This window comes from Tamandua tetradactyla, chromosome 10 (genome assembly GCF_023851605.1).
Source record: "Tamandua tetradactyla isolate mTamTet1 chromosome 10, mTamTet1.pri, whole genome shotgun sequence".
In the NCBI taxonomy this organism is placed as follows: domain Eukaryota; kingdom Metazoa; phylum Chordata; class Mammalia; order Pilosa; family Myrmecophagidae; genus Tamandua; species Tamandua tetradactyla.
In genome coordinates this window covers 75,317,482-75,331,326 of record NC_135336.1, presented here as the reverse complement: position 1 = coordinate 75,331,326, position 13,845 = coordinate 75,317,482, and the positions used below count along the sequence as shown (strand labels likewise).

The window sequence follows — 13,845 nt, the reverse complement described above, 5'->3', positions numbered from 1 at the left end:
TTTATCTCCCTACCCCATATTAGTGACAGACCCTTCCAATATCAAAAATTTAGAATTGCCACAGCCCAAACGACCCCAAACAGAGGTATGGAAAGATCAATGGCTTTTTTATTTCTTTGCATTGTGTATATGTCATAATATACAATTTAAAAAGTCAAAAAAAAATCAAACTGGGCAAGACATAAAATGGACCAAGGACCTACATATAAGAGCCTGAATTATAAAACTCCTAGAAGTAGACATGAAGAAATATCTTCAAGACCTTATGTCAGGCACTGGTTTCTTCGACTTTACACTCAAAGCGTGAGCAACAAAAGAAAAAAATAGATAAATGAGATCTCATCAAGATTAAAATGTAGAATTATACATAGAAGACAGGACTTAACAAATAAATATGAATGCTAAATCATTAAATGATATTTCTTTTAGTCTCCAATATTTTCGAGCAGCTAGAAGTAAAAACCTAAAATTGTGAAATTGTAACCCATGTCAAAGTCTGAAATTTGTTCTACAACTAATTGTGGTGCTGTGCTTTGCAATGTATAGCTTTTTGTATATATGTTATTGTTCACAAAAAAAGAAGGAAAAAAAGTCAACTGTGATGATAAAAATGGATTTAAGCCCTCTAGTTTCCTATATTTTAGAGCAGCTAGAAGGAAAAATATGAGAGGATCTTATGGTAGCCCACAGCAAATTCTGGGATCTGCCCTGTAATCATTTGTTGAAGACTGCTTTGAAAATTATCGCTTTTTTATTTCTTTGCATTGTGTATATGTCATAATACACAATTTAAAAAGTCAAAAAAAAATCAAACTGGGCAAGACATAAAATGGACCAAGGACCTACATATAAGAGCCTGAATTATAAAACTCCTAGAAGAAGACATGAAGAAATATCTTCAAGACCTTATGTCAGGCACTGGTTTCTTCGACTTTACACTCAAAGCGTGAGCAACGAAAGAAAAAAATAGATAAATGGGATCTCATCAAAATTAAAAACCTTTGAGCATCAAAATAAAACAACAACCTACTCAATGGTAGAAAATATTTGGAAACTGTATCAATAAGGGTTTAATATTCAAAAATATAAAGAAATCCTTCAACTCAATATCAAAAAGACAATTAAATATGAAAATGGACAAGCCCTGAACAAATATTTCTCCAAAGAAGATATACAAACAGTCAAAAAGCACATGAAAAGATGCTCAACACCATTAGCCATTAGGGAAATGCATATAAAAACCGCAATGAGATATTACTTCATACCCATTAGAATGGCTACTGTTAAAAAAAAGAAAAATGACAAATGCTGGAGAGAATGTGGAGAAAAGCTAATACTCATTCATTTTGGTGGGAATGTAAAACGGTGCAGCCACTGTGGAAGATGATCTGGTGGGGCCATAGAAAGTTCAGTGTAGAATTACTATATATGACTACGCAGTCCCACTACCAGGTATATACCCAAAAGAACTGAAAGCAGGAAATCGACAGATACTTGTGTACTGAGGTTTATAGCAGTATTTCTCACAATTGCTAAAAGATGGTAGCAACCCAAGTGTCCATCAATAGAAAAATGGATAAGCAAAACATGGTCTATACATACAATATTATTCAACTGTAAAAAGGAATGAAGTTCTAACATGCAACAACATGGATATACCTTGACGACATCATGTTGAATGAAATAATCCAGACAAAAAAGGGCAAATATTGTATGATCTCATTGATAGAAAATAATTAGAATAAGCAAATTCTGTGTCAGAAATGAGAATACAGGTTACCAGAGGCCAGGATGGGGGTAGGGTATGGGGAGTATATTTTAAATTGTACAGAATTTCTACTCAGGGTGAAGGAAAATTTTGGTAATGAAGGTAGTAATGGTAGCATAGCATTATGAATGCAATTTACAGCACTGAATTATATTTTTGAAAGTAGTTAAAAGTGGAAATTTTAGGTAGCATATATATTGCTAGAATAAAAATTTTATAAAAAAACCAGAGAACTGTATAACAACACAGTGAACCCTAACGTAAGCCATGGACTACAGCTAATAATACAATAAAAATAATATTCTTTCACAAATTGTAAAAAATATACTACACTAATGCAAAGTGTTAATAATGGGGGGGGGGGGTGCCTATATAGGACATGATTTGCAGAGGTGTAAATCTCCCTGGCAACATGGGAGAAAGCCTTCTTGACCAAAAGGGGGAAGAAAGAAATAAGGAAAAAAATAAAGTTTCAGTGGCTGAGAGCTTTCAAACAGAGTTGAGAGGTTATCCTGAAGGTTATTCTTATGCATTATATAGATATCCCTTTTTAGCTTATGTTGCATTGGGGAGGCTAGAGGAGGTAACTGAAACTCTTGAACTGTATTCCAATAGTCTTGATTCTTGAAGATGATTGCATAACTATACAGTTTTACAATGTGACCATGTGACTATGAAAACCTTGTGGCTGATGCGCCCTTTTATCCAGGGTATGGGCAGATGAATAAAAAGATAAGGGTAATTGTCATGGTTAGGGACACGTGTCAACTTGGCCAAGTTGTGGTACCTGTTTATCTGATTGGGCAAGCGCTGGCCTGTCTGTTGAAATGAGGACATTTCATAGGATTAGGTCATGATCACATCAGCTACGTCCACAGCTGATTCCATTTGTAATCAGCCAAAGGGGAGTGTCTTCTGCAATTAGTGATGCTAAATCTAATCATGGGAAGCCTTTTAAGGAGGACTCAGTGGAGACAGGTTCCATTCCTGCTTTGGCTGGTGAGCCTCTCCTGCGGAGTTCATCCAGGCCATCCATCAGAGTCGTCGGCTTCGCAGCCTGCCCTGTGGATTTTGGACTCTGCATTCCTGCGGTCACGTGAGACACTTTTATAAATTTTATATTTGCAAGTGTTCCCTGTTGATTCTGTTTCTCTAGAGAACCCTAACTAATACAGTAATGAAGTCAGTAATGGTAGCATAGCATAAATAAATAAATAAATAAATAAAGGGTGGGGGAAAAAGGGTGAAAAAACTGGGTAGATTAAAATACTAGTAGTCAATGAAAGGGAGGAAAATGAGGGGCATGGGACATATGAATTTTTTCCTTTTATTTCTTTTTCTGCAGTGATGCTAATGTTCTAAAAATGATCATGGTGATGAATACACAACTATGTAATGACACTGTAAGCCATTGATTGTATAATATGGTTGGATTGTATATGTGTGAAGATTTCTCAATAAAATATTTAAAAATAAATAAATAAATAACGGGAATAAGGGGTAAAAAAAGGGTAGACGTCAATATTAGTGGTCAATGAGACGGAGGGGTAACGGGAATGGGATAGATGGGTCTTTTTCTTTTTACTGCTTTTTTTGGAGTGATGAAAATATTCTGAAAATGATTATGGTGATAAATACACAACTATGTGTGATATTGTGAGTCATTGGTTGCATAGTTTGGATGGACTGTATGGATGAAGATACCTAAATAAAAATATTAATAATAATAATAATGGGGAGGGGTTATATGGGAACTGCATTTTCTGAAAGTATATAACTTCCTAAATAAAAGAAAAAATATATGTATGTGTGTGAATGAGGTGAGGGAAGAAAGGCTGCTGAAAAGAGAGAAAATGTCACCCTAAATCACCATTGTGTCCAGCATAACTCTCAATATCCATGCAAAAAACTTTTCAACTTTGTTTACTATTTTGTTTTACATGGAGACAGTAACAGAACTCCACAAAATGAATGAATTATAAATGAATACCATTAATACAACTTCAAGAGATCACCAAATCAAACCAAGGACTCGACTCCACTTTCCAGACCCATCACTTCACCACGTCAAGGCCACATTCTTCTGGCTCCCTCAAACTCCGCCAAAGATATTAAGCAGAAAATAAGATAAGAAATCACAGCTAGAAAAGGTTACTGCTTTTAACTTAGCACCACATTCTTAAAAGAAACCCATTTAAATCCAAAATCAATCTAGTATTTAGTATTCCTTAGATTTGTTTTCCTAACAAATGCAAGACAAATGAAACAAAGCAAGATTATATATATATATATATATATATATATATATATATATATATATATATAACATATGTAAACATATATATATATATTTCTTTTGCATGGGCAGGGACCAGGTCTTCAGCACAGCAGAAAGGATTCTGCCACTGAGCCACCAGTGCACTGCCCAAGATGATATTTTAGTTAGACAGTTCCTAATGGTTTTCTAGGTTAGTTTAGCAATTATTTTAAACTTCACAATCCACTGCTTGCTGGCCACCAAACAAGCCAAATCAAAAGTTCCCAACCTCACTTCTTTCCTTTACTGAATTATGAGTAGCATAAATTCTCAACCAAAATGACCTGAGTATTTTAGGTACAGGAAAGGGGAAATGCAAAGGGAGTGAGAACATACTGCAAACAGGAGGTTAAAATTCAAAATTCACTCAGTTACAGAACACTTAGCGAAGCTGACGCATATTCAAGCTGACCTGTGCAGACTACTGAGGATGTGAGGATAACCTGCTCACCTCCTCCAGCTGTACCTCTTCTTGATCTTCAAATGCTTGTTCCCCTCTAGCTCCTCGTCAAGCTTACACATGGTAGGAATTCCTGCTACCATGCTTTTCCCCACTTACTCAAGGAACACAGAACTGTGCTATATTAGTAGGAATGAAATTAAGAGTAAATACACAGTCCCTGAACTAATGAAATGAACTGTTTTGTGAGAGAAAACAGACAAATACAATAAAGGCACACTTGTTAAATGTTAGGACATGCTCCAGTAATGGGTGGTACCTTAATTAAAGACCACTTAATGAACATATTACAAGAAGTTTAAGAGGTGATGGTGTAACTAGGAAATGGATAGAGATGGGTAGTGATTTAGAAGCTGACTGATTGACAGCAGGAGAGAGAACAGAAGTCAACGTAGGTGCCCAGCTTTCTGTTGGAGCATTTTGCTGGCTAAAAATGTCATTGATGAGAGAGGAAACAGTGTCTGAACAGGCTCAATTGGAGGTACCAGTGAAATTTCAAGTGGGTGGTTTGAAATTTTGGGTAAAGCTGGGAGAAAGACTAGAAACAGGCTGGCGGCTATAAGCACATAAACGGTAAAAGAAGCCATAAACTGAGAATTAAGGGTAGAAGGGGCTTAACAGAGCCCACAAAGGAAAACGGGTTGAATGTGGGAAAGATACTTTCAACAGAGCTATTCCGGATGAGGCGGTTTAAAAGGTAGAAAGTATAATGTGCCCTTTGGATGCAGCAACATGCGCAACTGCAGTTTCCAGGGAGTAAATGGCGGTGAAAACCAGATTGCAAATTCATTTTGGAAGACTGAGTGGAGATGAAGGAAAAGAATGGGGTTGGCAAACGTAGGCAACTCATTCAAGAAACCTGGTTATGAAAGGAAAGGGAAAGAGTGTGTCTGCAGTTGCTAAAGGGGAAAATACACATGTGATTGAAAGGACACAAGGCAGGACATCTAAGCATGTTTAAAAGTAAAGAGATCCAGATGTAAAAGAAGAAGGGATAGCAGAATGTTAGGGAATTAGCCTTAAGGAGGAAAACACTGTGGTATGGAAGAACGATGGTGTAAATAAGGTTCTAGAGTCTGGGGTGGGGGGGAAGTAAAGGAGTTCCTATTTGCTGGTTTCTACCTACCTTCTTCCTGGGAGTCTGCTATTTCCTTCTGGAATTAAGACTGCATTGTATCCTTTCACTACCAAATCAACTTCAAGTACAAGCATATTTTTTATTCTCCATTTACTTGATACCTAGATTAAAGTCTAGATTCACTTTCACCAACGTAGAAACTGCCCTCCCTACGGAATCAACAACTTTCTGAATGTTATCAATAACCTCCTAATAGTAAGATCCACAGACATCATTCTCTGCTCAGTCTCTAGATCACTCACTATTGTTCTCACGTTCCTCATCTTCTGTGTACTTATTAGATGCTGATGTCCCCCAGGATCACGTTCACCTTCTCTTCTTGTCCTACCTGCTTTTCCTGGTTAACCTAACATAGATGACACCTCTCAAATTCTGCGTGACTAGTCACTGCCTCTCTCCTGAGATTCAGTCCTTGGTTTAAATCTTCTATTGTACATTTTTTACCTTCATTCCCCACAAGTACCCCAAATACAACTTGCCCAATCTTAACCTCATTGTCCTCTCCCTAAAACCTGCTCCTCTTTTCTTTATTCCCTGTAAGTTAGTGATATTCTATTCACTGAAAGCCAAAAATCTTACTACTTCTCTCCAACTTTTTATTGCCACTCAATCAACTAGACACGAGGTTCCCCTGCATGATCCTCAGAAAAACTTTCCAGATCAAAAAGGATGCCCCAACTCTCTGCTCTGCTGTGTTCCAACAGGGACTATTTTTGTCCAGATTATTCCTCCTTGAAATTCATCTGTAGATCTATCAGATCTACCTACCTCCAGACCATGCTTACTACTGCAGGTATACACAAAATAAATCTCAGCATATAATCACACTTTCTTAAAACCTCTATGAGTTCTTTAGAGGTACACAGATTAAAAATAAAGGCAGACTTATCTCTTACCAAGCCTCTCCATACAGCCTTTAGAACTTTGCCCATCCAAAGAGTGGCCCTCAGATGGGCAACAAGGTCCCACTCCAGACTTCCTTAATCAGAATGATCCATATGCAGTTTGAGAAGTGTTGCCCCAGTTCAAAATGTTTAGATCTTTAGTCAACTATTACACAGTGAAATTGTAATTATTATACTAAATTCCAAAAACTAGTTTAAAAATTAGTTTTCTAAATGCATGATTGCTATTTTATGCATCTTTTGGCTTGGAGATTATTCTTATCTAATCTACATTGCTTCCCCCTTTTATTGAGCTTTTACTGTGACAACATATGCAAGGTATTTCCCATCTTAACCACTTTTAAGTATACAATTCAGTGATGTTAACTATAGTCATAATGTTTCAGCTGGTTTGAAACACTAGGTACATCCCCTAGAAAAGCCATGTTTTAATCCAAATCCCATTTTGTAAAGGCAGAATAATCCCTATTCAATACTGTATGTTTGAAACTGTAATCAGATCATCTCCCTGGAGATGTGATTTAATCAAGAGTGGTTGTTAAACTGGATTAGGTGACAACATGTCTCCACCCATTTGGGTGGGTCTTGAAAAGTTTCTGGAGTCCTATAAAAGAGGAAACATTTTGCAGAATGAAAGAGATTCAGAGACAGCAGAGCAGAATGACATAGCCACGAGAAGCAGAGTCCACCAGCCTGTGACTTTTGGAGATGAAGGAGGAAAATGTCTCCGGGGGAGTTTCATGAAACAGGAAGCCAGGAGAAGCTAGCAGATGATGCTGTGTCCGCCATGTATCCTTCCAAATGAGAGAGGAACCCTGACCGTGTTCACCATGTGCTTTTCCACATGAGAGAGAAACTGTGTTCACCATGTGCCTTCTCACTTGAGAGAGAAACTCTAAATTTCACTGGCCTTGTTGAACCAAGGTATCTTTCCCTGGATGCCTTTGATTAGACATTTCTATAGACTTGTTATAATTGGGGCATTTTCTCAGCCTTAGAACTGTAAACTAGCTATTTATTAAATTCCCTTCTTTAAAAGCCACTCTGTTTCTGGTATATTGCACTCCGGCAGCTAGCAAACTAGAACAGTGTTGTACTACCATCACCACCATCCACTATCAAATCTTTTCTATCATCCCAAACCAAAACTCTATACCCACTGAGCATTAATTTTCCTTTCCCCATCCCAACTCTGTCCCTGGTACCCTGTAACAGGTTCTTAATAAATGACAGATGATTGCTGGTAGAAATTAAGATGTTGATTAGAAATAATCAAAGAAGAAAATGTCTGCTGCTTCAGGCAGACCCACTGAGCATTAATTTTCCTTTCCCCATCCCAACTCTGTCCCTGGTACCCCGTAACAGGTTCTTAATAAATGACAGATGATTGCTGGTAGAAATTAAGATGTTGATTAGAAATAATCAAAGAAGAAAATGTCTGCTGCTTCAGGCAGAATAGCATAGTATTGTGCTGCCAATAACTTGTTTGCATTTACTTCTTCAATCACCATTTACCAGCTCTGTGATCTTAGTTATGAAACCTCCCTGTACCTGTTTCAACAGGGGTAATTATAATACATACCTTTTAAAGTTGCTAGGTAGATTGAGTATATGTAAGGCTCTTAAAATAGTGCCTGGCATTTAACTAGTGCACAATTAAGGGTTTAGTTTTACTCTTGCTGCTACCCTATTGTTCTACTACTATTATCACTACTATTACCAGTTGTATAACTTGCTACTAGGTAGCAATAAAAATGTATTCAAAGGAATTCCATCAGCAGTCAGAATATACCAAACTCTCTACAACATAAAACAGACTAGAGGAAGATACACCAGAGAGAGCATTGCAATTTCCAATAACGCAAGCCTCAATCTTGTTTTGCTAATGCAGGTGTTCAATTTAACAATGCACTCTAGTTCTAAGCAACAAATTTCTAATAGACATATCTGATGTTCTCAAAGGCTATACATCAATTACACAGATTCTGAGTTCTTTCCTAAACTGGAAAACTGGAATAAAAAGAATTGTTTTGTTTAGCTGAAGGCACGATATTGTCCTCTAATGAAATACTTGCTCTATGCTAGTGCATTTTATCAGCAGAATGACTCTATGCATATATAAAGAACCTTCGCTGACACTATGCCTACCAAAGTGAGAAAAAAATGAGATCCAGACAACTATCTTGGATATCCCCAGAAAAAATAATTCCTCTAACTGATTTGCTTTTGTTCTTCCATTTTTCTGCCTTAGGAGTTGTCTAAAACAGTTTTCCTAAGAGAACACAAGCATTGCCAACTTCAACTTCAGTTTAGGACTTGATGAGACAAAGGCACCATGTAAACTGGTTACGTGACCTTTCATCTTTTTCAGAAGCTTTACTTTGGGAACTTAAACCAAGTCTAAACGATATGTATCAAAAAGGTGGAGGGAATTCTACAGAATCAGAAGATTAGACTTGGTAATAGATTATTTGATCCCATGAGTAATGCTCACAGCTGTGTCTTCTAACAATGGAATTAACATTTCAACAGGAAGCAGAGAGCCATCCCAACAGAAAGGGCCACCCGATCCTGCTTTCCAGCATTAAAAAAAAATCAGCCTTCCGGAGATTAGACGAAGTGTGCTTTCCATGGCTCCATGGAATTTTTAATGTATCATTTGGTCATAAAATACACTTCTCAGTTTGACAAAGATCAGATCATTAAAACACTGACACGGAAATAAATCGGTTTTTGCTTTGTCTTTCGTCAAAATGATTACGCTTTCTAATGGTCCACTTATTTTTAAATACTTGTTTTTTTTTCCCCTCACAGAGAAAGGCACAATCGAAAAAAATGTACTTAAGGAATCCTTTGGGAGTTACCCCGTGCAAGATCTTGCTTATCTTCAGAATAAACCAACTCATTACGAACTCAAAACCGTGATGACTAAATTCTTTTTGCACTTTGCCCCGGGACTGCAGAAATCAATATGCATTTCTGCAGGAACCAGCCTTTGATTGCCCGTGGTTTACTTCCTACTTCACCTATCAGGGTTTATCATCTAGTTAGCAGCTCTCGCCTGGGCTGGCCCTCTTCTGCCAGACCAAGAATGCCTAGGCAAGCGTTCGTTCTGCTCCTCTTTCCTAGAGGTAACTTGGACGATCCGAAACACTAAAAGCTCAGTGTCCACTTAATAATGGCGCTTGTAATCCAGCCTCTCCGCTTGGACTGCTTGGCACCTGAAAACTCGCCGCCCAAGGCTTTTAAAATTGGGTAACCTTGGACCAACACAAAACGGAGGATAACAGAAGAAAGGACCGGGGCAAATAAAGCAAAGCACGCATCTACTGCAAACCGTCTAAGGAGAGAACACAGGAGCACGGGGCAGGCCGCGCCCACTCACCCACGAGCCCCTCCACTACCACCCCTATCCCCAACCCCTCATCCGGGGGCTCCGACCGCAGCTCCGCCAACGCCCCCAAGACACCCTACGCGTTTCCAAGGCTCAATTCCGAGCCGCCGCAACCTCGCAGCTCGTACACCCGACACCGCAAACATCACCCCGGTGCAACTCCGCTCGCACCGCCAATCCCAGCGGCAGTGCCCCCAAACTGCGCCCGCCCCCTCCCCCACGCCTCATTGTTCTTCGGTGGCCGCGGGCAGCGAGCGCCCCGGGGCAGCGCCGGCGGCGGGGACGCTGAGGACCGTCCTGCCCTCCCCCCACCACTCACCCGCGACTCCGCAGACGAGCGCGAAGCACAGGAGAAGCTCCATGGTGGCGGCCCGGCCGTGGGCGGCGGCTGCAGGTGGGCGGCTCTCGCTCGCGGTCTCGCTCTCCCGGAGCCTCACGCGCTGCTGACCCGCTGCGGTGGAGGCAGCGCCACCTCTGCGCCCCCGCCCCTCCCCCGCTCGGCAGGTGAAGTCGCGTCACTTCCGGAAGCGGCCCGGCCAGCAGCGCGCTCCCCTCCCTGCGGCGGGCGCCGGGTTCACCGGCCGCGTGGGGTTGCCCTGGCAACCGGGCTCGAGTCTCGGGCTGCAGCGTGGGAGACCCGAGAGCTGGACCCGTACGCCCGCCGCGCGAGACGCTGGCGTCCCTTCTTCCCCTCCCTTCAGTTAAATATCTAGGTATTTTGGACGAGGGGCGGGCTAGCCCTTCCCCCGAGGCGACTGAAACTGGGATCGCCCCCTCCCCCGGGGCCCGGGACCTTATTTGTCCGCCTCTCGCCGGTCCTGAAGGGCGTTTTCTGCTGTGGACCCCGTACCCACCCTCCCAGCCACTGCCCCCGGTGCCAGGGCGCAGGGTACCCTGAGCCGTCCGCCCAACTCCGGCGTTTTGCTGTAGGGGCGCAGTTCTCCCACGTGAGACTCTGCGCGAAGCGGACTGGAGGGGTTCGCGGCACCGGCTTCTGTGCGCTCGCCAGGTGGAGAAGGGCCAATGCAGAGGAGGCGCGAGGAGGCATTTCTCCATCGCTAGTAATGATTGAACTCCGTAACTGCAGTTTCTGATTTGGGAAATACCCGAGTTTCCCCCCCCCCCCTGCTTTTCAAGGGCTTGCAGCCCTGAAATTGACCAGCGAAGGCCAGTAAGCTTTCAAAGTGCGGCTAAGTAGGGGTGAATAAAGGGGAGCAGATGCGGGGAGTTAGGGATCCCCTTAAAAAGCCTTCGGTATCGCTTTTGCCCTGGCGTTCTTCACACTTACTCTTGTGTCATTTTCCTGACTGTTCTCGGGTGGCTCTTTCCAGATAACGTTTATTTATAACCACGGAGACTTTGGAGTTCCGAATAGTTCTTATCAGGAGTGAATTAGAGGAGGGATGCAGTGTGGTTCAATGGTTAAAGCTTGGACACAGCAAAGGGCCAAGAACTGGACAAGTTATTTAGAGGTAACACTTACCTCAGGCGGTTGCTATGAAAATTAGATGAGATAATGCCCCCAAAATGCTTGGCACACTGCCTGACACATAGTAAGTACTCAGTAAGTGGTAGCTACTATTAAAAATAATATTGGAAAATTCTTATATTTATTGAGCCAGAAAAGAGATAGGAAAGAGGAAGTAAATTCAGGGGCCATTTCAACCATTTACTAGTGTAAATCTTTAGAAATTAGTCAAAAGGTTTTTCATGTTAATCCATTTCCTCCTGATGCTTTTTCTTGTTAACCTTTATCTTTTGCCTCCTATGATAGGCACTGGATACAATCCAAACACTTTTCTTACATTCCGGAAAGCTAAAATGGCACATTATTCATCTTTGTGGATACTAAAAGCAGAGCAGGTTTAGTAGGTTCTCAAATATTTGTTGAATTGAATGTTTTTCTATATCTTATGTTAATAAAAATTATTTAAACATCCATGCACTAAAACATAACTCATTATCTATTTGTATATATTTAGATTGCACTTTTAAAATGATATATATATATATTTAGAGTGCTTTTAAAAATGTAATTTTTTACAAGCTCTGTTTTATACTTCTTTAGGTAACAACACAAAATTTTAAAAATCATCTCTAAGACTTAAGTAACTGAAAGGAGCAGTTACTTATGGTCTTAACTTGTTTTTTCATTTAACTGCCCATGGGGGAAAAAAAAACTTATATGAAGTAATTGTTAGATTTTGCTTTGTGGCTAAATTACTTCTTATAAACAACAGTCCAAATTATGAAGTTATCTGAAACTTGTTAGTGACACTTTACAAAAGTCTTTCTGGTTGTACTACTATTGTCAGCTTGGAAATTAAGTCTCCTGGAAGCTGTAATGAGAAACCTCATTAATTCTGACATATAAACCAAGCTAACCGATAGCACACAGCCATTAAATGAATTGTCCTGTCTTAGTAAAGCACCATGAGCTTCACGCTGTAAAGTTTCTACTTCTAAACAGGCAGAAACGTGATTCCTAGTGTCCATCAAGAATGAGATAATTTACTGTTGGTAGGGAAGCAGAGTGGTACAGCCTCTCTGGAGGGCAGTGTGGTAAATCCACAGAAGGCTAGGGCTAGGACTGCCATATGATCCAACAGCTTGGAGGAACTGAGAGTGGGTACATGAATGAATATTTGCATATTGGTGTTTATGGCTGCAGTGTTCATAATTTACAATGGACGGAGGTAGCCTAAGAGTACATCAGCTAAGGAATGGGAAGAAAAATTGTGTATGTGTACAAGGGAGTACCAAGCACTTACAAGGAGAAAGGGAAGCTGTGAGGCCTGCAACTGGTGAATAAACCTTAAGGACAGTGTGTTGAATAAAATGTCAGAAGCAAAAAGGCAAACATTATCATGCCTCACTTACATGGAGTAATTATAATATAGAAATTCAGAGAATTGAAATTGAGAGCATGGGTTGTCAGGTTAAAGCCTATTGTAAAGTTTCCTAGATTGTAAACTCTTACAACATAACAGTCTTATCTATTCTGGGTGTGTACTTACTTCTAAAATCTGAGATGCTGAGATATTTGTGTACAACCTGATCATTCCCTGAAACTGCAGGTATTTGTGTGACATCTGACACTCAGAGTTAGAGCCCTGAAGCTATGAAATGCAGCATTACTCCATACTGTAACTGTTTAAAAAGTTGAAAAAGTGATCCAGACTTCAAGTAGAGATATGAAAGAAGCTGATCTAGATAGGACTAAGGTAAACCAGAATACAGGATCAAGGATGATATGGCCTATATTTTAAAACTTTAACTCCTGTGGTGGACCAAAGGAAGAGATGTTTATTTGGTGCATCTATATAAAAAAAAAATTTATATTTTTAGTAGCACATTATCTAATTTAACTTGTATGATCAGTTAATTCAAATGCCATAGTTACATGGAATCTCGAATAGGGTGTGCGAACTTGATTTGTACAGATTAGTGTGATGCCCCAATACATCCAAGAGTAATTAATTGGAGCAGAGAATAAAAAAGTATTTGCAAAGCCCCCTGGAGGAACTGAGGGAAAAGGAGGAAATAGTAAACATCCCATCTGGGGAATTCCTGATGTTCTTGTAAACATTGGGGACAATCAAATTAATAGGGCAAGCTCTTATCAAACTTATTCCTGCAAAGGAAAAGCTAAGCCTACTTACAATTATGCCTGAGAATCACCCCCAGAAAACCTCTTTTGTTGCTTAGATGTGGCCTCACTTTCTAAACCAATTTGGCAGGTGAACTCACTGCTCTACCCCCTCTACCTGAGACATGGCGCCCAGGGGTGTAAATCTCCCTGGCAACATGGGACAGGACTCCTGAGGATGAGCTGGTACCAGATATCATGTGATTGAGAAAGC

The 13,845-nt window shown here is 40.3% G+C and overlaps 1 protein-coding gene across 1 annotated transcript in view; it reads right to left on the bottom strand.

Annotated features, from left to right (window-relative positions):
• The window catches only part of CXADR (CXADR cell adhesion molecule), a 70,343-nt gene extending 59,872 nt beyond the window's left edge, over positions 1 to 10,471 (bottom strand). The window contains exon 1 of the mRNA XM_077118746.1: positions 10,302 to 10,471. Coding sequence (XP_076974861.1) covers positions 10,302 to 10,344 — 43 coding nt within the window. The 5' untranslated portion in view covers positions 10,345 to 10,471. The remainder of the gene's footprint in view (positions 1 to 10,301) is intronic.
• Positions 10,472 to 13,845: the final 3,374 nt, after the last annotated feature.